Source organism: Scyliorhinus torazame, chromosome 15 (assembly GCF_047496885.1).
Source record: "Scyliorhinus torazame isolate Kashiwa2021f chromosome 15, sScyTor2.1, whole genome shotgun sequence".
Lineage (NCBI taxonomy): Eukaryota > Metazoa > Chordata > Chondrichthyes > Carcharhiniformes > Scyliorhinidae > Scyliorhinus > Scyliorhinus torazame.
In genome coordinates, this window is record NC_092721.1 from 52,016,231 (window position 1) to 52,040,422 (window position 24,192).

Sequence of the window (24,192 nt, forward strand, 5' to 3'; positions counted from 1 at the left end):
ATGCCACCGGAAGTCTCATCTATTGATGGTTTTGAGGCGGAACTACATCAGCAATGGAAAAATGATGTTAACATATGGACATAACTTACTTCTTTTGGGGTAACAAAGTAAGCCATGTCTTTGGCTTTGTCATTACCAGCAAAACGATTAGAAGTGAAGTACGATTAGAAGTGAAGTATTTTCAGAATTGGATCCCAATAACTTGGACACTGAAGAGGGATTGCCTCTTCTAATACAGTTTTTGGATAAGTTTTACAGAAAGGATGATGTGTTGGAAGCATATGAAGCATGGTCAATCTTTGATAGGTTTAAGAAACCAGATGATCAGTCCAGGGCTTTAAGAAGTGGTATAAGGGTCTGAAAAGGTTTAACCTTGAAATCCAGGAGTCTGTATTGGCATTTAAATTACTTAATTGTGCACGCGTTTCTCATGTTGATAGAATTTTGGTATTGATGGGAGTTCAATTCCATGGGAAAGATTCTCCTCGACCAAATGGCTGTTACCCTAAATATCTTTTTGGGAAAACAGTAATTTCCAGCTACTTTCCCTCAAATACAGGCAACTCGGCAGTAAAGCAAAGGATGGAGGATTCCATGGTGGCCACATTTCAATATCAACATAATATTAAAGGGAAATTCCAGTACAAAGACAGGGTCGCTGATAGACCAAGATGGTTGTACTTTTAGAGTTTGAAGTTGGACAAAAAGCTGTCTTAGATATCAATCACAGGCACTGGAGCCCGAGAAATGCACAAAGAATGGTTAACCAGTGTTATACTAAGTATCATTACACAATGAATTGCTCGCAGTGAATGAATCGTGTATTTAAAATAAGGCATGAAGCAGATAATTCAGAGGCTGAAATTGATGATGGAGACTACCATGAAGGAAATGTGTTGTCTACTGGGAATGTGAATCTGGTGATGATATTTTGATTCATGATGATTCATTCAACTGTGCAGTTTTAGATAGCAGTGGGACTTCCACAGGGTGGACTGGTTTAACTACTACCTAGTGTTCTTTAGTGGGGCAAATTGGCGGAAGGTTAATGATAATAATCTTTATTAGTGTCACAGGTAGGCTTACATTAACACTGCAATGATGTTACTGTGAAAATCCACTAGTCGCTACACTCCGGTGCCTGTTTGGCACCTGAGGGAGAATTCAGAATGTCCAATTCACCTAACATGCAGGTCTTCCGGGACTTATGGGAGGAAATCGGAGCGCCCGGAGGAAACCCGCGCAGACAGGGAGAGAACATACAGACTCCGCACAGACAGTGACCCAAGCCGGGAAGTGAAGCTGGGTCCGTGGCACTGTGAAGCAACAGTGCTAACCACTGTGTTGACCATGGATGTCCCAAAGATAGGAAAGGCATTTCTGATGAACATCTAGTTCATGGTTCATGTTATTATTTTAGAGGTACTGTTTAGTTCTAGGAAAATTAAAGTTTTACTGTACAAAATGGAATAAAGGACTTCCGGTGTTAAGGGGTATGAATGCTCTACCTGTGTCAGGGTTTTGGATGGTAACATGCTAACTTCTTCCAAAATAGTCCTCTCTTGCAGGATAGCCAAGATCAGTCTCTTCATCAGTACTGAAGTGGACTCTAGCAAGATTCCTTTATTGTTAAGCAGATCCTCGATGAAAAAAACGCAGATGAAAAAAAGCGCAGACGTGGAGAATGACAGGGCGACTGTGTTTGGTAAAACTGTGGATCTCCATTTTACTCAACCATTACTGCCTGCCATTAAGGGAGCCAAATATTTCTCTTCAAAGTGTTCAAGCAGTCTTGTTAGCTTCAGGATAAAGGTTTGGTGGACAAAAAGATTATTTGGAAGTTGCAATAGACAATTTGCACATCCAGTGCCACAAAAACTGAATAAAAAATTGAATGTATTCAGTGATGACTCTCATGAAAACCTTGATGATGGGTTTTCAATTACAGCGGGTTTTATATTATTTCTTGTGGGTGAAAAAAGGCGGCGTTGTCCTTTGGCTTGGGAAGCCATGAAAATAAGGCGAGTTGTAAAAAGCACCCTGGCTGCAGAGACTTTCATATTAGTAGAAGTGGTTGAAATAGCATTTTTTTTAATTAAAAAAGTTACAGAATTACTAAATGGGGGAAATGATGAAGGAAATGTCCCAGTAGAATGTTATATTGACAATCGATTCCTTCAGGATAACGCACACTCCACAAAGAGTTTGAGTGAATAAAGATTATTAGTTGATATTGCAAGTCTAAAACAAATGGTGGAGAGAAAGCAACTCTATGTTCCAATGGGTTGAGAAAAGTCTTTAGTTACCAGATTTCACCAAAAGGCATGCTTGTAGTGAAAGATTGTTGGGGGGTATTTAAAAAAGGACGACTCAGAATCTGACTTTATTTTTGAAAATTTTGATTTATTTTTCTATCTTCCGTATTTTTATTTTTCTCTTGCCTTAAAAAAAGGAATCTGTTAATGTTTAATTTGTTTTGCAATGAAATGCATGTTTTAAATTCGTAATTAAGCAAATTTGTCCGCATTTGGGGAAGGGTTAAGATATCAGTTAACTCACGAGTGTGTGAGGAGGGAGAGTCTGTGACTTTGCTTTTCTGTCTTGGAAATAATCAAAGATGAGGTGCTGCTCCTCCCATTGTTAAGCTCTGATGGTAACTCTATAATAACTGGAAAGCAGGTCTTGACTTCTTCAACTTGTTATGTTCAACAATCACTTCTCCAATAATACTACAGTTTACCCTTTATATTTGGTCAGTCAATTAAACAATTAAAACCCCAATTCCAACTGAAGTACTAGGGAACATTAACTCTTTCTTAACATCCGTTTGTGTTGGGTTTCACTGGGGCAATGCAGTAGGCCAAGGACGAATATGTGAGCAAGACAGCAAAATGCTGAGTTGAAATAGTAAGCACCAGGAATCAGGGATCAGGTCGGCAGGCTGAGCCGACGGTGTTCTGCAAAGCGGTCACCCAGTCTGCGATTAGTCACTGAATACAGTAGACTTCCAATTAGGCATGGTACTTCAACAACTTTATTTTGTGACCTTTCTCCTCCACTGTAACCTTTTTTTAATATCCTAAACATTTTCTTTCTTCTGCAAAAACCCCCCTTCCCCTCCCCGAAGGGGCCATTTGTCACTCATTAAGTTTTGCTACATCTATGTTGCAATGTCTCCCAGTTCCCACTAATCACTGACCTTGTACTCAGTTCCAGCTGTTCCACCCCCTCTGATACAGTATATCATCCAATGCATTTCTCCTTCTCTTCAGCTCTGAAGAAGTTATACGGACTTTAGACATTAACTGTGTTTTCTCTCCCTATGTATGCTGCCAGTCCTGCTGACTGTTTCCTGCTTTCTCTGTTTATGTTTCAGATTCCAGCATCTGCCATATTTTGCTTTTATTAAAGATCTATGGGGACTTGACATGGTAGATGCCGAGAGGATCTACCCTGGTGGGGTAATCTAAAATCAAGAGACACAGTTTAAAAATTAGAGTTCTCCCATTTAAGACTGAGATAGAAAGCATCCAATCTGGCTGTATCATAGCATGGTATGGCAACTGCTTGGCTCAAGGCCGTAAGAAACTACAAAGAGTCATGAACATAGCCCAGTCCATCACGCAAAACCGTCTCCCATCCATTTACTCTATCTACACCTCCCGGTGCCTTGAGAAAGAGGGCAGCAGAATCAAAGACGCATTCCACCTGGGTGATTCTTTCTTCCAACCTTTTCCACTGGGCAGGAGATATAAAAGTCTGAGAACGCGCACTAACAGGTTCAAAAACAGCTTCCTCCCCACTGTTATCCTGAATGACCCTCTGACCGTTAAATATCTTCTCTACTTAGTACTACACTCCATATGCTTCACCCGATGCCTGTGTCTATGTATTTACATTATGTATTTATGTATGTCCTATGATTTTTCATGTATGGAACGATCTGTCTGGACTGTACGCAGAGCAATACTTTTCACTGTACCTCGGTACACATGATGATAAATCAAATCAAATCAAGGCAGACATTAACTGCTAAATGAAGACGATGGCTTTCCAAACGTATAAAATTTAATATGACTGTGTTCTAATTAATTTCCCATTGGAAACTCCTAAATAAACTGAGGTCTTGATAATAAACTATGAGGAAAGCATGATTTTCAGTAAGTTAGAATGTCACAAATGAATGGGTTGCAGTCATGCTTATTGCACCAATGAACGCATCTTTCATGTTACAAGTTCTAGTAGAAACATGCTGAGTCTAGTTAGCTTTTGATTGCTGAAAGAAGAAAGTTCTGCTTTGTTAGTTTGGTCAACTCAAATGAAGGCTCAGGAAAGTGCAGCGCCATGTCTGACTCCCATCTACCTACACAAGCTCTAAATACTCCTTAATCATACTATCACCATATCCCCTCCCTCTTTCCAGCCCACATTTCCAATTCCTTGGATTTTTCTTCAAAGAAGTCTGCACATGTGGGCACATGCTTGCTTTGTATGCATGCAAAACCAACATGCAAATTAAAACTAAATGAAATGAACACACACTATGTAACTGAGTGTAGTCTAAAGAGAGTTCGAACAATTTGCCCAGTTGGATGTGATTGTCGAGTTCAATTTCAATATAAATATGAGTTCTAGTGCTCAATACTGACTGGGTAGGAAGTCCAAAATAGAAATCCACTTCTCTCCTTCCTTGGATTATATAACTTGGATTATTTTTTTGTTTGTGCAAGGTAGTACGTACCTTGCTGTGAACCCTGAGCAAAACTTAACATTTTTAACGGCCTATGTGAATATCGCACAGTAAGCTTGGTGTCACCAATCCATTACATACAGAATTATCTTGTCTTCTTTTTTATCCTTTTCAGCCTCGATGTTCTGCAGTCTAGACCATGGCCCTTTACTAAGTTTTAAAAAAAAGCAATTCTCTGTGTAAATAAACACAATACAATGCCTGGTCTAATCTGTCAGTACCACAGCATGAAATCAAGATCTTGTTCAAAGCTTGTAGGTTAAAAGCACTGAAGTTCACTGTTAGTGGTCATATCAACCAGAAAAATATTTGAGCACTCCATGTATTTCCATATTGAATGTAAACTTACCTGCTACCCTTCCTTAAGTAATGCAAAACAAATGGAGTATAAAGAAAAGAAATAAATAAATAACTTTAACAATGGAAAGCTAGTTTAATAGTCATTTTTCCTGAAGAATTTCAATTAAATAGCAAAACTGTGCACTTATAATTATATCCATAAATTATAATACATTGTAAAGAAAAAGCTGAAATTCCTACTTACGGTTTGCAATTATAATACATCCAAAAGCAACAGCGCTAACAAAAATTGCACAGAGGGCATCTAAACGAACAGCAAGCCACCGTGAAGTGGATAGAAAAAGAAACCACGTCTCTACAGATAGAAAAGAAGAAATAAAACTAAAGAAAATCACACTTTACAACTTTATCATGACAGTTCAGAATACACCATTAGGCTCAATAAATAAATTTGGGCTAGGATTTATTTAAGATAATTGAAGTTGCAAACATTTCCAATGTTATTAAAAGTTTTGATTCTGTAAAAAGAGCCCAATGCTTTTGCTGTCTCTGTTTGATATTATCAGCTATCACTAGCCACCCAGCCATTACACTTGCAGCATCAGAAATGTTCTAATAAAGGAATAGAAGTAGCATACGTCTCCCCAACTGAAATGCACAGCAGGCTGCGAGAAGGAGGGAGTATATTCCCACTAAAGTAACTGCTGGCACTCTTAGTCACACTCTGTCATACTCTCAATCCACAAGTTTCACAACTTGACAGCTGAGCAGGGCTCTAGGCTTTGTGTTGCTACTTGATAGATCTAAATTTCAAACAAACATATCCCTGCAACCCACCATAGGGTGAGCAATGTAGTAAGGGCATTAGTTCACCTCGAGAAATGCGCAGCTTCTACGCAAATGGGTTTGCAAAACTTTCTTCTACACAGACCAGCATGTGGCTACCACAAACTAACAGCAAATTTACCACATACCCCATAATTTTCAGTCAGCGAGAGAGGGGCAGACAGATTATTGCTAGGCTTCCACCTCAGAGTGGAATATGCTGTACGGAGAAAAGTTAACTTCTATTACATTTTCTGTAATATTCAATGTGAATTGTTTTGAAATGTACTTTTACAAATATTATTAAACAAAGTATATTTTTTGAGAAAAAAGAAATATTTCTTCACTTCCATGTCCAAAACTGCATTCTTTGGTGAACATGTTTTAAATACACTTAAATTGAGGCGAGGAAGGCAAAATCTTAAATTTGATGTCAAATAAGTACACAATTGAACACTAAAGTACAGGTGTCCACTAAATTACAGTATTAATAGCTGAATGAAAATGTGTTTCACCATTTCACCACAGCCAATCAATTTCTGGGGAGGAGTGAAACTGGCAACCATACGTTAACTTCTTAATGCAAGCAAGTTTTGCCGGCAAATTAATCACCCACATACATGCAAAGATATGGACACCTCGACAGTTCTACACAGCAGCTATGCAATTAGAAAGCTGAACCGTTTTCTTTCAATACAAGTTAAGACAAATGATGGCAGCAATTATAATCTTAGAAGGTAACCATCTCCCCTACAGAAAAGAAAGATTGAAATCAGAGACAGGAAAGGGTGACAGCAGCACAATAAAAGGGTGGATAATCAGCCAAACCCAATATCAGAAATTTAAGATGCACTAATGCATTTTCTTACTTTTTATTTAGTTGATTGAGAGTTAACACAAACAATGTTTCTGTTTCTTCTCAATTTTGGTTTATATTGTTCAGCAAAACAAAAAAATCTAAATGAACACCAATGCGATTGCTTCAAACATTACAAAAGCATTTACATACTCAGGCACACATGCATTCACATAAAACACAAATATTATCGGACAAAACTCTGAAATACCTTTGGATAACAAATTTTGTTAAGCAATAGTACAACACTACAGCTTTTGCACATGAAACAGTTAAGACTTGCCTCTCGGAAATAAAGTGGAGGCATGAAAGGTAATTGATATGAAATATGAACTTTCTTACTCTCCATAAATGCTGCCTGACCTGCTGAGTGTTTCCAGCATTTTCTGTCTGTTATTATGATTTCAAGCATCTGCAATATTTTACTTTTGATTTGGAGTTGGGCCAAATTGAGCAAGTCTGGCTACAAACCATGAAGCTGAGTAGCCAGGCCTTGAACATATCAACCAAAAGTATAACATTTTGGCACTTCCGAGAAACTTCAAGCTCCTGTTGTTATGGGACTCTGAGGTTCGGTTGGCCACACGGGGAGCTGCTGGTGAAAGCTGGAACCATGACCCCAGTGGTTTATGGACAGCAGTCCACCTGTCTTACACTGGTCATAGTGCGACCCAACAACCCCAGTTTGCTTAATCATGGTTGGTTGCAGCACCGCCACCTTGAGTGGCAGCAGGTGTTCCAGATGGGCGACCCCCACGCAGTACTGGCGGAGTACCCCACTGTTGTCGAAACTGGGCTCGGCACCATCTATCAACAAGCTAATGTTGGACCCAATTTGTCAACTTGCTTTGGAACCCATGAGCTCTTAAGCTTTTGGACAAGCCTTCCATGTGAGACCTTGTCAAAGGCCTTACTGAGGTCCATGTGAACCACATCAACTGTGCTACCCTCATCAATATATTTAGTTACTGTTGTGTTATGTACTCTGGGATAACACAGGCTGCAACTTGATGCAGCTTTGACCAAAAGATACTCCAGACTTTGAAGTAAGTTCAATGTGATTTATTGAACCATTAACACAGTTCTCTATGAGTTCGACTCTCCTGCTAATCTTGCTATTGTAACTCAGTCTAACTAACCAGTCTGCTCTAAGCCACGTGGTGGGTGTGATGCTTCTGATCTGCCCTGTCCTACTCTCTAAGTATCGCCTGTGGAAAGAGGCCGAGCATGTGTGCCCTGTCCTTATATATGGGTTGTGTAATGTCCCCTTGTGGTAATGCCATCTCTGGGTGTCTTGACTGCCCCTGGTCGTGTCCTATTCTGTGTTCATTAGCTGTATGTCTGCATGTCATGATGTCTCTTGTGCTCGCTCTAGTGTTTACTTAGTCATAGTATATTTACATTAACCCCTTGTGTATTTACAGTGATGCATATCACCACATCCCCCCTTTTTCGTGTTACATATTTTCTGTACAGTGTTAAAGAAAAATTGAACAAAAACAGGTAAATAAGTGATGACATGTACAAATTATGACGACTGTGATGACTATACAATACCAAATAATAGTTATAGTCCAAAATTCATGAATTTACATGGTCGAGTGGCTTTCTTGTGCTGTTATGGAAGTGTCGATGTTGATGTTGTCATTCCCTTGTGAACGACGTCAGTGTCCTGGGGCGGGATTCTCCCCTACCCGGCGGGGCGGGGGGTCCCGGCGCGATGGAGTGGCGTGAACCACTCCGGCGTCGGGCCGCCTCTAATGGTGCGGATTTCTCTGCACCTTTAGGGGCCAAGCCCTCACCTTGAGGGGCTAGCCCCGCGCCAGAGTGATTGGCGCGCCGCCAGCCAGAAAGGCCTTTGGCGCCACGCCAGCCGGGGCCAAAAGGACTTCGCTGGGTAGCCTAAGTCCGCGCATGCGCGGGAGCGTCAACGGCTGCTGACGTGATCCCCGTGCATGCGCAGGGGGGGGGATGTCACTTCCGCGTCGGCCATGGTGAAGACTGTGGCCGAGGCGGCGGAAAAAGAGTGCCCCCACAGCACAGGCCCGCCCGCGGATCGGTGGGCCCCGATCGTGGGCCAGGCCACCGTGGGGGCACCCCCCAGGGCCAGATCGCCCCGCACCCCCCCCCCCCCCCCCCAGGACTCTGGAGCCCGCCCGCGCCGCCTAGTCCCACCGGGAAGAGAGGTGGTTTGATCCTCACTGGCGGGACAGGCATTCCAGCAGCGGGACTTCAGCCCATCACGGGCTGGTGAATCGCCAAGCGGGGGCCCGCCGACCAGCACGTGGCGATTCCCGCCCCCGCCGAATATCCGGTGCCGGAGAATTCGGCAACTGGCGGGGGCGGGATTCACGCCAGCCCCCGGCGATTCTCCGACCCGGCGGGGGATCGGAGAATCCCGTCCTTGGTGTTTACGTATCCAAGAAGACATCAGGAGGTGTTCAAATGGTCAAATCACTTCATTGTCTGGGGTGGACTCTTTTTTTTTTCTATGCTTGTGGTAGCGATTCTTGATGTCAACTTTCCTGTCTGACCTGGACTGGTGTCTGTGTTCGCAGTATTGATACCATATGTCAGCTGCCTTGAAAGCTGGTCTGCTTGTTTGTAGTGTAGCAAACGTGAATTTGTAAGATGCGTTATCATGCCATGGTATGTTTGCACTCTCGCCATTGTTCTGAGCTGAGCAGTAACATTGTCCTTCATGGGCAGAGTTGTACCATGTCGTACCAGTTGTTCTATTGTTATTCTTGTTATTGACGTGCTTGTTGTTGTGTTTGTTGCCTCTAGTACGCTTCTTGTTGTTGTCTTTGTTGTTGTTTTTGTAGGTTTTGTTGTTGTGTTTGTTGCGCTCAATGACCACACCAGTGGAGAATTCGAGTCCTTCACAAAGTTACTTGTTAAGTGTCCTTTGTGGCATTTGCTGTTTCATTGAGCGTGCCGTCTCTGATTCCTCGGCGCTCCCCGTCTGGAGTCATGTCCGGTTCACTTGAATCATCTTTGGCTTGTCGATGCTCCCCATCTGGAGCCCTTTCTGGTTCACCTGAATCACCTTTGGTTTCTTGATGCTCCCCGCCTGGAGTCATTTCAGGTTCTTGTGGAGAGGCTCGAGTAGATGAGATTTGAATTAACATGGTGTCACTGGAGTCATTAGTAGCCTCACTTTGATTGTCGAGTGCCTCTGTACATACTAGCTGAGATCTGTCAGTCTCGCTGAGATGTCGCACATCTTGTACGGGAATTGTGAAGCCTTTGTCAATTGTCATACATACAGTGGGTAGACCTTCAGTGTCTTCTTATCGGTTAGATGAGCTGGGTAGACTGTCAGAGTCTTCTTCTGGTGTCTCAAATAACCTGGGTAAACTGTCATAGTCTTTTTGTTGTTCACGTGAGCGTGGTAGACTGTCATAGTCGTTTTGCTGTGCACTTGAGCGTGGCAGACTTGCATTGTCTGCTGCTGGTTGCTCAGATAAGGTTGCTAGAACATAGAATATTACAGCGCAGTATAGGCCCTTCGGCCCTCGATATTGCGCCGACCTGTGAAACCACTCATCTACACTTATCGTCCATATGTCTATAAAATGACCATTTGAATGCTCTTAGTGTTGGCGAGTCCACTACTGTTGCAGGTAGGGCATTCCACACCCTTACTACTCTCTGAGTAAAGAACCTACCTCTGACATCTGTCTCATATCGATCTCCCATCAATTTAAAGCTATGTCCCATCGTGCTAGACATCACCATCCGAGGAAAAAGGCTCTCACTGTCCACCCTATCCAATCCTCTGATCATCTTGTATGCCTCAATTAAGTTACCTCTTAACCTTCTTCTCTCTAACGAAAATAGCCTCAAGTCCCTCAGCCTTTCCTCATAAAATCTTCCCGCCATACCAGGCAACATTCTGGTAAATATCCTCTGACCCTTTCCAATGCTTCCACATCCTTCCTAAAATGCGGCGACCAGAATTGCACGCAATACTCCAAATGCGGCCGCACCAGAGTTTTGTACAGCTGCAACATGACCTCATGGCTCAGAAACTCAATCCCTCTACCAATAAAAGCTAACACACCGTACGCCTTCTTAACAACCCTCTCAACCTGGGTGGCAACTTTCAGGGATCTATGTACATGGACACCGAGATCTCTCTGCTCATCCACACTGCCAAGAATCTTACCATTAGCCCAGTACTCCTGTTATTCCTTCCAAAATGAATCACCTTACATTTTTCTGCATTAAACTCCATTTTCCACCTCTCAGCCCAGTGCTGCAGCTTATCTATGTCCCTCTGTAACTTGTAACATCCTTCCGCACTGTCCACAATTCCACCGACTTTAGTGTCATCTGCAAATTTACTCACCCATCCTTCTACGCCCTCCTCCAGGTCATTTATAAAAATGACAAACACCAGTGGCCCCAAAACAGATCCTTGTGGTACACCACTAGTAACTGGACTCCAGTCTGAACATTTCCCATCAACCAACACCCTTTGTCTTCTTCCAGCTAGCCAATTTCTGATCCAAACTGCTAAATCACCCTGAATCCCATGCCTCCGTATTTTCTGTAGTAGCCTACTGCGGGGAACCTTATCAAACGCTTTACTGAAATCCATATACACCACATCAACTGCTTTACCCTCATCCACCTGTTTGGTCACCTTCTCAAAGAACTCAATGAGGTTTGTGAGGCACGACCAACCCTTCACAAAACCGTGTTGACTATCTCAAATCAAATTATTCCTTTCCAGGTGATTATGCATCCTATCTCTTATAAACCTTTCCAAGATTTTGCCCACAACAGAAGTAAGGCTCACTGGTCTATAGTTACCGGGATTGTCTCTACTTCCCTTCTTGAACAAGGGGATAACATTTGCTATCCCTCAGTCTTCTGGCACTATTCCTGTAGACAAAGATGACTTAAAAATCAAAACCAAAGGCTCAGCAATCTCCTCCCTAGCTTCCCAGAGAATCCTAGGATAAATCCCATCCGGCCCAGGGGACTTATCTATTTCCACGCTTTCCAGAATTGCTAACACCTCCTCCTTATGAACCTCAAGCCCTTCTAGTCTAGTAGCCTGAATCTCAGTATTCTCCTCGACAACATTGTCTTTTTCCTGTGTGAACACTGACGAAAAATATTCATTTAGCACCTCTCCTATCTCCTCGGACTCCAAGCACAACTTCCCACTACTGTCCTTGACTGGCCCTACTCTTACCCTCATCATTCGTTTATTCCTGACATATCTATAGAAAGCTTTAGGGTTATCCTTGATCCTACCTGCCAAAGACTTCTCATGTCCCCTCCTGGCTCTTCTTAGCTCTCTCTTCATGGTCTTGTTCATGCAAAATCTATGTTCTGGAGTCTTGCTTTGCTTCCATCGTGGAGTCTGTCAACGAGCTTGGTGTGGAGGATTGTACTGCTCTCTCTGGGGAGTCTGGCATCGTTCTCTGTGTGGAGTCATGCAGTGGTCTCGCTGTGGAGTTGATCTGTGCGCTCTCAACAGAGTCGTGCAGTGGTCTCGCTGTGGAGTCTTTCATCGCTTTCTGTGCGGAGTCGGGAACTCTTTGTGGTGCGTGGACCACTCTCTTGGCGTCAGGCCGCTCTCTGTGGGCTTGTACTGCTCTCTGTCTCTTGGCGTCAAGCCGCAGCAGAATCCTGTACTCATGGGTCGGGATGTCATCTATGCTGGGCTGAGGATCCTCAAATCCGAAGAACTTGGCCATGACCGTGTCGGATGCTTCAATGTACAACACATCTCGTTGCGGTTCGGATTTAGTACTGAGGTCGCCACCTCCAATGATGAAATCATCGTCTGAGTCGTAGTCTTCAAGGACTAAATCATCTCTTAGGGCGGTGCTAACTGCTTGCTGCAGGGTTCAGCAGAGGTTACTTTCAGCTACTGGTCGAAGTTCAGACATTGTGCTGTCGTTCCAGGTGAAAGAATTGTGTTTTCTGGCGTTAAAATCTTTTTTCCACTATTTTCGGACATTTCCCCTTGAAGTGGGCGTGGTCCGGAGCCTCTGACATCTTGACGCTTGTGACGTAGACTGTGGGAATGGATTGCACATGCGCAAATCGCTTTTCCTTTACTGTGCGCTCTTTTTGCAACTGCGCATGCGCGAAGCTGCGCCTGCGCAAAACACTGTTTTGCCGGTTCGTGTCTTCTCGGGAACTGCGCATGTCCTTTCACAAGATGGCTGCCAATCAAAACTGCCGTTTGCCTCTGCTGAAAGCCTACCTTTGCCCCGTGGTGAGTATAGGCTCCAGTTTTACCGATTTCTTTTGAGTTTACCTCGCAGTCGTTTTCAAACTTGTCCAGGACTGTCTGGAAGTCTCTCTTGTCCTGCCCTTTGGAGTACTTGAAGGAGTTGAAGATTTCTGTTGCACTTTCACCCACAATGGTGAGTAGAAGATCTATCTTCTCAGCATCGGCCACGCCATCTAGGTCGGATGCTACCATATAGATCTCAAAGCTCTGCTTGAATGCACGCCAGTTGGCACTGAGATTGCCGTGGTACCTGAGCTGCTGAGGAACCAGAATCTCGATCATCTTGCCTGGGTGCTGTTGCTGGTAGTCACGGATCTTGCTGAGTTGAACTATATAGATTCAACAGGCACTACTGCTACCATGTTGTGTTATGTACTCTGGGATAACACAGGCTGCAACTCGATGCAGCTTTGACCAAAAGATACTCCAGACTTTGAAGTAAGTTCAATGTGATTTATTGAACCATTAACACAGTTCTCTATGAGTTTGACTCTCCTGCTAATCTTGCTGTAGTAACTCAGTCTAACTAACCAGTCTGCTCTAAGCTACGTGGTAGGTGTGATGCTTCTGATCTGCCCCTGTCCTACTCTCTAAGTGTCGCCTGTGGAAAGAGAAAGAGCATGTGTGCCCTGTCCTTTTATATGGGTTGTGTAATGCCCCCTTGTGGTAATGCCACCTCTGGGTGTCTTGACTGCCCATTGGTCTGTGTCCTATTCTATGTGTTCATTAGCTGTATGTCTGCAAGTCATGATGTCTCTTGTGCTCCCTCTAGTGTTTACTGAGTCGTAGTGTATTTCCACCAACAAATCCATGTGGACTATCCCTGACCAATCCCTGCCTTTCCCTGTGTTGATTGATCCTACCCCTCAGAATTTTTTCCAATAATTTCCCTTCCACTGACATTGGATTATATGGCCTGTAATTACCTGGTTTATCCCTGCTTCCCTTCTTGAATGAAGGTATCACATTAACTATCCTCCAGTCAACTGTGGGCAGCAAAGATTTAAATATCTCCGTCAGTGTCCCAGCAAACTCCTCCCTTGCCTCCCATATCAGTCTGGGATACATCTCACCTGGCCCTGGGGATTTATGTACCTTTACGTCCCCTAAAATATCTAATAATGTCTACAGTGAGAGTGCTACTTGGCTGGACGAGAGTGCTTTGGCATTGGATGAAAAACAGGGAGTTCAAATGGTGAATTATAAGGCGGTAAGTAGTAATTAAACTTATCTTCAGGTCTTAAATCAAGTAATCAGACTTCCGTTTGTGACCATGGAGTGAATGGTCACATACAGGGCTGCTCCAGCTTAAAGTCACAGAAAAGAGCTCTTTATACACAGAACTGGGTGAAAAGGGAGAGATGAATGTTAGAGAAGTAGTTTACCCCGGACGTGGTATGTCTGCTGATCACCAGACCCGGCAGAAAACAGTGAGAGATTTGGCTGGAAAGTTTAAACAGTCTTGTGCTGCAGCAACAGCCTCTTCCGACATGCAGGCGGGGAAGGGCAAGCTGGAAGGCCCTAGATACAGGAACTGATGGCTTTTATCAAGGAAGAATTCCATAAACAGAGGAAAGAAATGCATGAGGATCATGTAAAGGCCATTGAAGACGCTGTGGCACCCCAAAACTTTCTCAGGAACACGTGGAAAGGTGTTTGGAGGTGCAGGGCTCACAGATTTTGGAGATTGAAGGAGTGATCTCGGACCACAGTGATCGTGTGGTGGCTCTGGAGGCGGAAGTGGGGCTCCTAGGGGACCTTTGTAAAACATTGAGCTCAAAGGTTACGGAGCAGAAGAATGCCTCGTGAAGACAGAACCTGCGAATAGTGGGCCTGCCTGAAGGAGTGGAAGGTGTGAGTGCCACGAGGTACGTCTCGAAGATGCTGGCGGGGCTGGGGGCAGCAGGGGTGCTAGATAAGGCGCCTGAAGTGGAACGAGTGCATCGGTCCCTGAGGCAGAAGCCTAGAGCTGGGGAGCCGCCGTGGGCGGTGATCTTGAGACTCCATAAATTTGTGGAGAAAGAGAAAATTCTACGGTGGGCCAGGGAGAAGCGTACCTGCGATTGGCAGCGGAATAACGTTCAAATTTATCAGGTCATCGGAGCCGACTTGGCAAAGCGGTGGGCAGGTTGCAACGAGGCCAAGGTAGTGCTGTACCGGCGGCAAATCAGGTTTGGGGTGCTCTACTCGGTGAAATTATGGGTGACGTTTGGAGACCGGGAGTATAATTTCGAGACCCCAGAAGCGGCCGAATACTTCATTAAGGAGCATAAACTGGGAGAGAACTGAGTGGACAATGCTTGGGAACCGGGGTGCTGGCACATTGTAATGGTTGGGAGCATGTTTGAAGTGGGTGTAGGGATTGGGGAATTTTCGCCTTTTTTGGGGGGGGTGTGTTCAATGTTGTAGGGGTGAACAGTTTATGTGGAGATGGATGTTCCCATCCCCCCTCCTGTTTTATGGGACTGTTTGTGTTTAACATTGGTTTGTTTGCTTTTGGAGATGGCTGTCTGGAATTCAGGAGAAGTCCTTGCTTGGGTGGGGGAGGGTAAGCTCAGCAAGGAGCCTTCTTCCTTGAGCTGTGGAGTGGGGGGAGCGGGAGCGGGAGGGCATTAGGAGGTGCCTTTGGGCAAGGGCAGCCACGCTAGCCGTAAGTGAGGTGGTGGGGGAGAAGGTCAAGAGGGGTGGCCGGGGGGGGTAGTGGGGAAAGGGGGGTGGTTTCTGCGGCGTGGCAGGGGGTGAGAGATGACATGGTCAAGGGCGGAGAAAGGGGCCATCTGGGATGTGCTAGGTATAGGGTGGAATTAAGGGAGTGGGAGTTAAGTAGGGAAGATGATGGACAGTAGAGGGGATTGGAGTCGCAAGCCTCCGGTAAGGTTGGTAATGTGGAATGTCCAGGGACTGAATGGGCCGGTTAAAAAGTCACTGGTGTTCGTGCACCTTAGGAGCTTGAAAGCTGGTGTCGTCTTTCTGCAGGAGACGCACCTGTTTGAAGGACCAGATTAGGTTAAGGAAGGGGTGGGTCGGGCAGGTTTTTCACTCGGGGTTTGATTTGAAATCGAGGGGTGTGGCGATTTTAATGAGCAAAAAAATGGGATTTGTGAGTATGAAGGAGGTGGGAGATATGGGATTGTGAGTGGGGTATTGGAAGGGGCACCAATAATGTTGGTAAATGTGTCTGCCCCAAATTGGGATGATGTGGGTTTTATGAGGGGGTTTCTGGCAGCGATCCCGGATTTGGCCACACACCAGTTTAACATGGGAGGAGATTTTAACTGTGTCCTCGAGCCAAGGGTGGATAGATCGAGCCCGAGATCGATGGGTAGGCTACGAATGGCGAGGGAGCTGGGGGGGGGGGTTTATGGAGAGGATGGGTATGGTGGACCAAAGGCGCTTTCAGAACCCAGGGGGAAGGGAGTATTCCTACTTTTCATACGTCCATAAGGTATTCGAGGATTGACTACTTTGTGGTGAGTCGGGAGATTTTGTTTGGGGTGGAGGGGGCAGAGTATGTGGGGATAGTTATCTCGGACCATGCACCCCACTGGCTGGAAATTCGGTTCAGAACGGGACGAGAGCAGAGGCCGGGTGGAGGTTTGACTCAGGGTTGTTGGTGGATGGAGGTTTTTGTAATAAGGTGCAGTCGGCGATTAGGGATTATGTGCAGTTGAGTCAGAATGGTGAGGTGGCAGCGTGTATTTTTTGGTAAGCACTGGTCCGGGGAGAAATTATTTTGTTTTCAGTTTGTGCGGATAAGGAGGGCGGAACATGACCGTCGAGTGAGCGAGATAGTGGAGGTGGACAGGGAATATTCGAGAGTGCCCACCGTCTACAAAATTATGAGAGGTATGGACAGGGTGGATAGCAAGAAGCTTTTTCCAAGAGTGGGGGTGTCAATTACAAGGGGTCACGATTTCAAGGTGAGAGGGGGAAAGTTTAAGGGAGATGTGCGTGGAAAGTTTTTTACGCAGAGGGTGGTGGGTGCCTGGAACGCTTTGCCAGCAAAGGTGGTAGAGGCGGGCACGATGGCATCATTAAAGATGCATCTAGACAGATATATGAACGGGCGGGAAACAGAGGGAAGTAGATCCTTGGAAAATAGGTGACAGGTTTAGATAAAGGATCTGGATCGGCGCAGGCTGGGAGGGCCGAAGGGCCTGTTCCTGTGCTGTAATTTTCTTTGTTCTTTGTGGAGGGATTGGCGAGGAGGAAAAGGTTGCAGGGCAGTTTGACAGGCTGACAATGAGGAGGGCTGTAGGGCAACTGCGTAGGGCAAGAGGGGTGCAATATGAGTCTGGAGAGAAGGCGAGCCGCATGCTGGTGCACAGCTGCGTAAGCAGGCTGCGTCCAGGGAAATATTGAAGATGCGGACTGGGACATTCTCCGCTCCTCGGAGAATCGCGCGCCAGCGTCGGGGCACGGTTGCGGCGATTCTCCGGCCCGGCGCGGGGCCCGGAGAATCGCGCCCATTGAGTATGTATTCTTCACTGGGCCATTGAGTCCCCTTACGTTCCAGGTGACTATCCTGGTGGGGGGCTTCTGTCCCCTCGCTCCTGTGGGATTAACCATACTTACCTGGTGGACACGCCCCTGCACTCCGGGGTTTCCCTTTGTGAGGGGGCCGTCCAGGGGGGCCGCAGTCACTGCTCTCCCCATGCGGTCGGGTCCCTACGCTCCAGGGTTTCCCCTTGTCCAGGAGGCACCCAACATGGCCGTCAACAGTGCGCCCACCATGTGGATCTGCCCCTGCACCCCGGGATTTCCCTTTGGCCAGGGGGCACCCAAAATGGCCGCCCACTGTGCATCCACCACGTGGGTAGGCCCCTGCACTCCGGGGTCTCCCTTCGCCCAGAGACCGTACTTGGTGGTTACTTGCAGTGCTTCTTTGCTCCAGGCCCCTGGTTGCGGCCCTTTATAGCCTTATTGCTGCTCTTGTCCTATTACGCACCCACCACCCCCCTCCCCGCATACCTCCCTTCACCCCACTTACCTCCGCTTTCCCGTATTCCCATTTTTTGTCCCCCTTCCCCCACCTCCTATCCCCGTTTGCTCCCCCGCCCTTCTTGTGTTGTGCCCCCTGCCACCATCACCCCTGTTGGGGGTGCGCCATGGCCTTGTTCTGCTGCATATCCCCGGCGCTAGCTTTCCCGCTAGTGCGGTGGCCCCACTCCCGGGAGTTACTGTCCCCCCTCGCCCACTCTCTGTAGTTATTGCCCATTCATTCCCGTCTTACCCTGCACTCTTTTCGCTTACCACTTCGCTTTCCCTTCTCCGCTGCGCTCGTACAAGGTCACGATTTCCCATGTGAAGCGTCTCTCAGGTAGTGATTTGCCTTTTGTGGTTCAGGGTGTGTTTTGTGGGGGCGTGGGGGGAAGAGGTGTTTCCTCATCTCCCACCCCCACCCCGCTTGTCGGTTCGTCGACGTGTTGCTGTCACTGCTCCAGCCCGCATTCCAACACAAACTTGTTTGCCTCGTTGGCGGCTGGAAAGAAATGTTCTTTGCCTTGATGTGTGACGCACAGCTTCTCTGGGTACAGCGTACCAAAGCACATGCCGTTCTTCTACAGGGCTGCTTTTGCCCTGTTGAACTCAGTCTGTTTCCTGGCCAGTTCTGCCCCAATGTCTTGGTACATCCTAATACTATGTCCTTCCCAGTGGTAGTTCTTGGTCTGTCTGGCCCAGCGCAGGATTCTCGGTCCTGGTACCGGTGCAGATTGGCTATTACAGCCCTCGGTTGCACCCCGGCTTTGGGTTTCGGGCACAGGGTGTGCCCTGTCCATTTCTGGTGGGTTGGGGAAAATTCCTCTCCCCACTAAGTTGCCCAGCATCTCGGTCACATATATCGTGGGTCCCTGTCTTCGATCCCCTCTGGTAGGCCCACAATCCGCAGGTTTTGCCTTCTCGAGCGGTTCTCCTGATCCTCTACTTTGCCCTTCAAACTGCCCTGTGTCGTGACCAACCTCGCCACCTCTTTCTCCAGCGCCTTGATCTGATTGCTCTGGTCAGTTGCGGCCTGTTCCATGTCTTTGATGGTCGCCTCTTGGGCTTCCATCCTCTCTGTAGCTATGGTCCACCAAATGGCCACCCGTCCTCCATGCAGCTGGGGGCTAGAATTCTGGCAGCGTAGAGCACCCAGCTCTAGCTGCCGATACGGCCCTTAGAATTTCCGGGTTCGTGGCCGCGCATGCGCACGGCGGCGGCCTGCAGTGGCCGCGCCACGGAACATGGCACCGGCCACTTGCGGACCCGGCCTGCGAAATAGTGCCCCCCCTTTGGCCGGCTTGCGAGCCCCAGACTACCCCACTGGCAAAGTCCCCCCTGCCCGCGGATCGGCCCTCCCCGACTGTGGCGGCGCTGGACTGAGTCTGTTGACGCCACACCGACTTCCTGACGGGTGAGACCATGAGAGACCCACGCCGTCGGGAACTCGGCCGGTCGGGGGCGGAGCATCAGGGGGTGGGCCTCAGGCAACGTCCAGAGGCCGTCGGTACGGCGCGCAGCATACTCCTATAGTACGCTGCTTTGGAGGGGGCCGAGCATCACGAAAGCGGCGATGCCCCGGTTTGGTCGTGAACGCGGATTCTCCGGCCGATCTGCAATTTCGGCGTGGGCGACCGGAAAATTCCGCCCCTGAAATTTTTGCTTCGCTTTTTAAAGGATATTCATGACAGCATGCAAATTGTTAAGGAACTGTGACAATAATAAAAATCACCTGAATGAAGATCTTGATGTTCATCAAATTTTGCTTGAAACTGTGGCTCTGTTTTTGTGGCACGAATCGTCCAAACTCCTTGAAGGGATGAAGATAGATGGGAGAAAACTGGGCTTCTAGCTGAATTACAAAATCAATACATATTTTAATAACTTTTGGTATTCATTTTAAATATTATCATCTATGGCAATTATTAACATTTTCCTTGTATATATTTTTAAATCATTGCTTATGTGCTTGTTATGATGTTTCATCAAATTTTGTGTTGCCATTTTCCATTATTCTTGGTACAGCATAATCTCACATTCATTTTTACTTTTGTTTTGGTGGGGACAAGGTAGAGGTTTGGTGGAGGTTAGTGATCTGACAGGGGACATACTTCCATCACTTATCATAGAAACAAAGAACTACACAGCGCAGTAACAGGCCCTTCAGCCATCCAAGCCTGTGCCGATCACGTGTCCTATCTAGACTAACCGCCTGTATCCTTCTATGCCCCATCTGTTCATGTGCCTATCCAGATAAGTCTTAAAGGTCACAAGTGTGTAGACCCAAATCATTTTCTGGGGTGGGACTCCAAGACAGAGTGCAGCTCCAACAACACAAGAAATTTGACGGCATTCAGGACAAAGCAGAACGCTTGATTTCTATTCCTTCCGCAAATATTCAATCCCTCCACCACCGACGAACAGTGGCAGCCATGTGTACCTTCTACAAGATGCACTGCTGGAGCTCACCAAGGTTCCTTAGCAGCACCTTCCAAACCCACGACCACTACCATCTAGAAGGACAAGAGCAGCTAATAGCTGGGAACATCGCCACCAGGAGGTTCCCCTCCAAGCCATTCACCATCCTGACTTGGAAATATATAGCCGTTCCTTCACTGTCGCTGGGTCAAAATCCTGGAATTCCCTCCCTAATAGCACTGGAGATGTACCTACACCTCAGGGGCTGCAGCATTTCAAGAAGGCAGCTAGCCACCACCCTCTCAAAGACTAGTGAAGGGAAATAAATGCTGGCTCAGCCAGCGACGCCCACATCTGTAAATGAATTTAACAAACCTCTCGTACCAGCTAGGAAACTGCAGCAGGGACGCCACTACAGCACCTCAAAATTGAATGAGAGACGTAAAGTGGCAGAAGCACTTTAGATCGATTGTATTTTAAAAATAGTGTAGTCACAGTCTTCCACAAGTATTACACTACTAACATTATGTGCAAGGACTTCCTACAGTAGCTACAATTAAACCAACCTTAAAACAAAATTTAAAAAGTTCTGTGCAACATGATTAATGTGAAAAAACAAACAGCAAGCTTTCAGAACAAGCTGAAAATCAACCATTAACTGGCTAAAAATGGTGATCAAAGCAGAGCCCTCACTGACACAACTTGCAATGGTTAAGTAAATTCAATGTCGCCAGCAAAACAGTACATGGGAACAAATCTTTAATCATATAACTGCCAAAAGTATGAAAGGAAACAGCGGAAATTGCATAAATATTCTTCTTTGCAGTGATCAACCTTGGAAGATGTAAAAAAAAGTCTGACAATATAATCTCTTCTCCCCTTTCCTCCCTGTCCCACCTCCCCGTCTTGCCTTCTCTCCTCCTTTTCCCTCCCCTAGTTAACATATGAAAAGCTGTCTTGAACACAGTTTAAAAAGGTCACTGCCTGTAATTTAATTTTCAGTGTCCTACTTACTGGTTGATTCCATGCGTTTAATGTCACGTGATGTTTCCAAGAAATAGCGCCGGAGGAAATAGAACACAATGACAAGTGGAGCGATTGGAATAAGTATCCAAGGAATAACAGATACTGCCACAGCTACCACACCCAAGATCTGTAGAAAAGTCTTTGAGACAAAAAGTATTTACTGTTACTATCTCATGAACAACCAGTTCAATTATTATATGACAATATAGTGGAACTCCGACTTGAAGGGATCCCATTGCAAATGGTCAGGGGTCCACCAGAATAAGGCCACACGGATTTGTTGTTAACAGGTGCTTACGGATATATCACTCTCATCTTTTTATTAATTATTGATCGTTTTAAATTTGTAGTGTTCCCAGTTTTTAAATAATATCTATTCTGTTCATTTGAAGTGAAATTATTATTCTTTTAAACAAATTTAGTGTCCCCAATTCATTTTTTTCCAATTAAGGGGCAATTTAGCGTGTTCAATCCACCTAGCCTGCACATCTTTGGATTGTGGGGGCGAAACCCACGTAAACATGGGGAGAATGTGCAAACTCCACACGGACAGTGACCCAGAGCCGGGATCAAACCAGCGACCTCAGCGCCGTTAGACTGCAGTGTGCCACTGTGCCACAGTGCTGCCCTTAAAGTGAAATTATAATACAGTAGTTACCTATTTTATCGCAAAGTCTCATCTGGGACAATTATTTCATCGTTATCAAAGTTAACTGTGCATTCAGATTAATGCTATTGTCAGTGAAAAAATAGTTTAAGAATCATTAAATGATCAATTTTAGGTCCTCAAAGATGAAAGTCACTTTTTTAAACTGCTAGGTAAAATTATCTCAGTACCCGCCCCCCCCCCCCCCCCCCCCCCCGCCCCACCCGCAAACCTTCTCAAGGTAGGTATCCCTTGTACTGGCTCTGCTGTGTAAAGAAAAACCCAGTTGCTGCAGCAGTGGAAATGTTGGGGGAATTGACTTTGTTAACATTTCCATGTGCCTACAATTCTCTATCTTCCCCAAGCATGGTGCAGTGGGGTGGTATTTATGTAATGTTGCACAAAAATAGGACATATTTTCATTCGTTCATATCTTCATTCGTTCAGAGTCAGGGATAGCTTGTTTCGACTGCAGGCTAGCATATATTTTCCCCATGTTTAAAAAAAAGATAACTCAGAGCCAGGAAGCTACAGGTCTATCAGTTTAGCTTCCATTTTTGACAAGAGGCCAAAAGGGTTCATAAGAGATGCCCTATTATAATAGCTGAATTATGGAAGAGACCATCACAAATTAAAGGGTGGCACGGTGACACATTGGCTAGCACTGCTGCCTCACGGCACCAAGAACCCGGGTTCAATCCACTGTCAGCATGGAGTTTGCACATTCTCCCCATGTCTGCATGGGTTTCACCCCCACAACCCAAAGATGTGCAGGGTAGGTGGATTGGCCACGCTAAATTGCCCCTCAATTGGGAAAAAAATTAAAACTTTTTTCCAAAAACAAAAAAGGTCATCTTGTACAAATTTGATAGTTTTCAAGAACTCACGAGGATAATGGATGAGGGAATCCTGCAGACATTATCAACATGGAGATTCAAGAAATCTTTGATAAATGCCTCATACAAGGTTGCGTCACAAGATAGAAACTGGTGATATTGGTAGGAATCTGAAAACTTGGATTCGGAATCTCAGTCATAAATACAGATGTCTTTCAACCTGAAGAAATGCTTCCCAGGAAACAATCGTAGGTTATGACTGTTCATTGTCTTTATTTATTTATTTTTAAAATTTAAAGTGCCCAATTCTCTAGGGGCAATTTAGCGTGGCCAATCCACCGACCCTGCACATCTTTGGGTTGTGGGGGTGAGACCCAAGGAGAATGTATAAACTCCACACGGACGTGACCTGGGGCCGGGATCGAACCTGGGTTCTCGGCGCCGGAGTCCGTGAGTTCACTGTCTTTAGAAATAATTTAAGATAAAGATAGATAGTTTTTTGAAGAATAAAGGGTGGGAAAGTGGAGCTGAGTCCACAAAAGATCAACCATGATCTCACTGAATGGCAGAGCAGGCTCGAAGGGCCAGATGGCCTACTCCTGCTCCTAGTTCGTATGTTCTTAAGATCAGTGGGGTTGGAATACGGTAAATAAGTTGGCAGATGACACAAAGATCTATGTAAGGAAAAAGGCAGTAAAAAAGGCAGTAATCAAACCCATTAAGACTTAGAACTGCACTGTGTTTTTGGTCTTTGTCATCTGCATACTTGCCCCCACAGGTTCTCCCCCCCCCCCCCCCCCCCCTCCTCCTCCCCCCGCCCCCCCTCCCCGCCCTCCTGTTGCCGCAAGATCCTGGGACTCTGAAGAATCTTCCTGAACTAACTTACCTAGTAACCTGCCAACACCAAAAGCCTCCTCTAAAGCCTACTCCTTTAATTGTCACTTTGATCATCTCCATTAATCTCCCTCCATAGGACTCAATGTCATTAACTTCAGTAAAGCAATTTCAGTCATTTATTTCTTGAAAAACACGCTGCAAGTGTAAGTTGCTGTAAAGATTTATATTTAGAACTCGGGGCAGGTGGTATTCAGCTGTGAGCACAACAAATTTTATCTCACTGAGTACAAAGCACATACCTCCAACTAAATATTGCACGTAGAATATTATGAGACTGAGGGAGATGGGGCTGGAGACTGGTCTGGAAGAGAAATCTGAAAGGTTGTCACTGGGATAGCAGGGTTCCTAGCTTCATCTGATTTTTCTGGAGGTGAGTGAGTAACAGAAGGCCAAGAA

General features: G+C 45.8%; 1 protein-coding gene across 3 annotated transcripts in view; it reads right to left on the reverse strand.

Moving 5' to 3' along the window:
* Positions 1–24,192, reverse strand: part of abcc4 (ATP binding cassette subfamily C member 4 (PEL blood group)) — a 742,685-nt gene that overhangs the window by 185,839 nt on the left and 532,654 nt on the right. For all 3 annotated transcript variants that reach the window (XM_072476237.1, XM_072476236.1, XM_072476238.1), the window contains 3 exons: positions 21,406–21,556; positions 19,706–19,825; positions 5,295–5,405 (listed from right to left, as the gene is read on the reverse strand). In XM_072476237.1, coding sequence (XP_072332338.1) covers positions 5,295–5,405; positions 19,706–19,825; positions 21,406–21,556 — 382 coding nt within the window. The remainder of the gene's footprint in view (positions 1–5,294; positions 5,406–19,705; positions 19,826–21,405; positions 21,557–24,192) is intronic.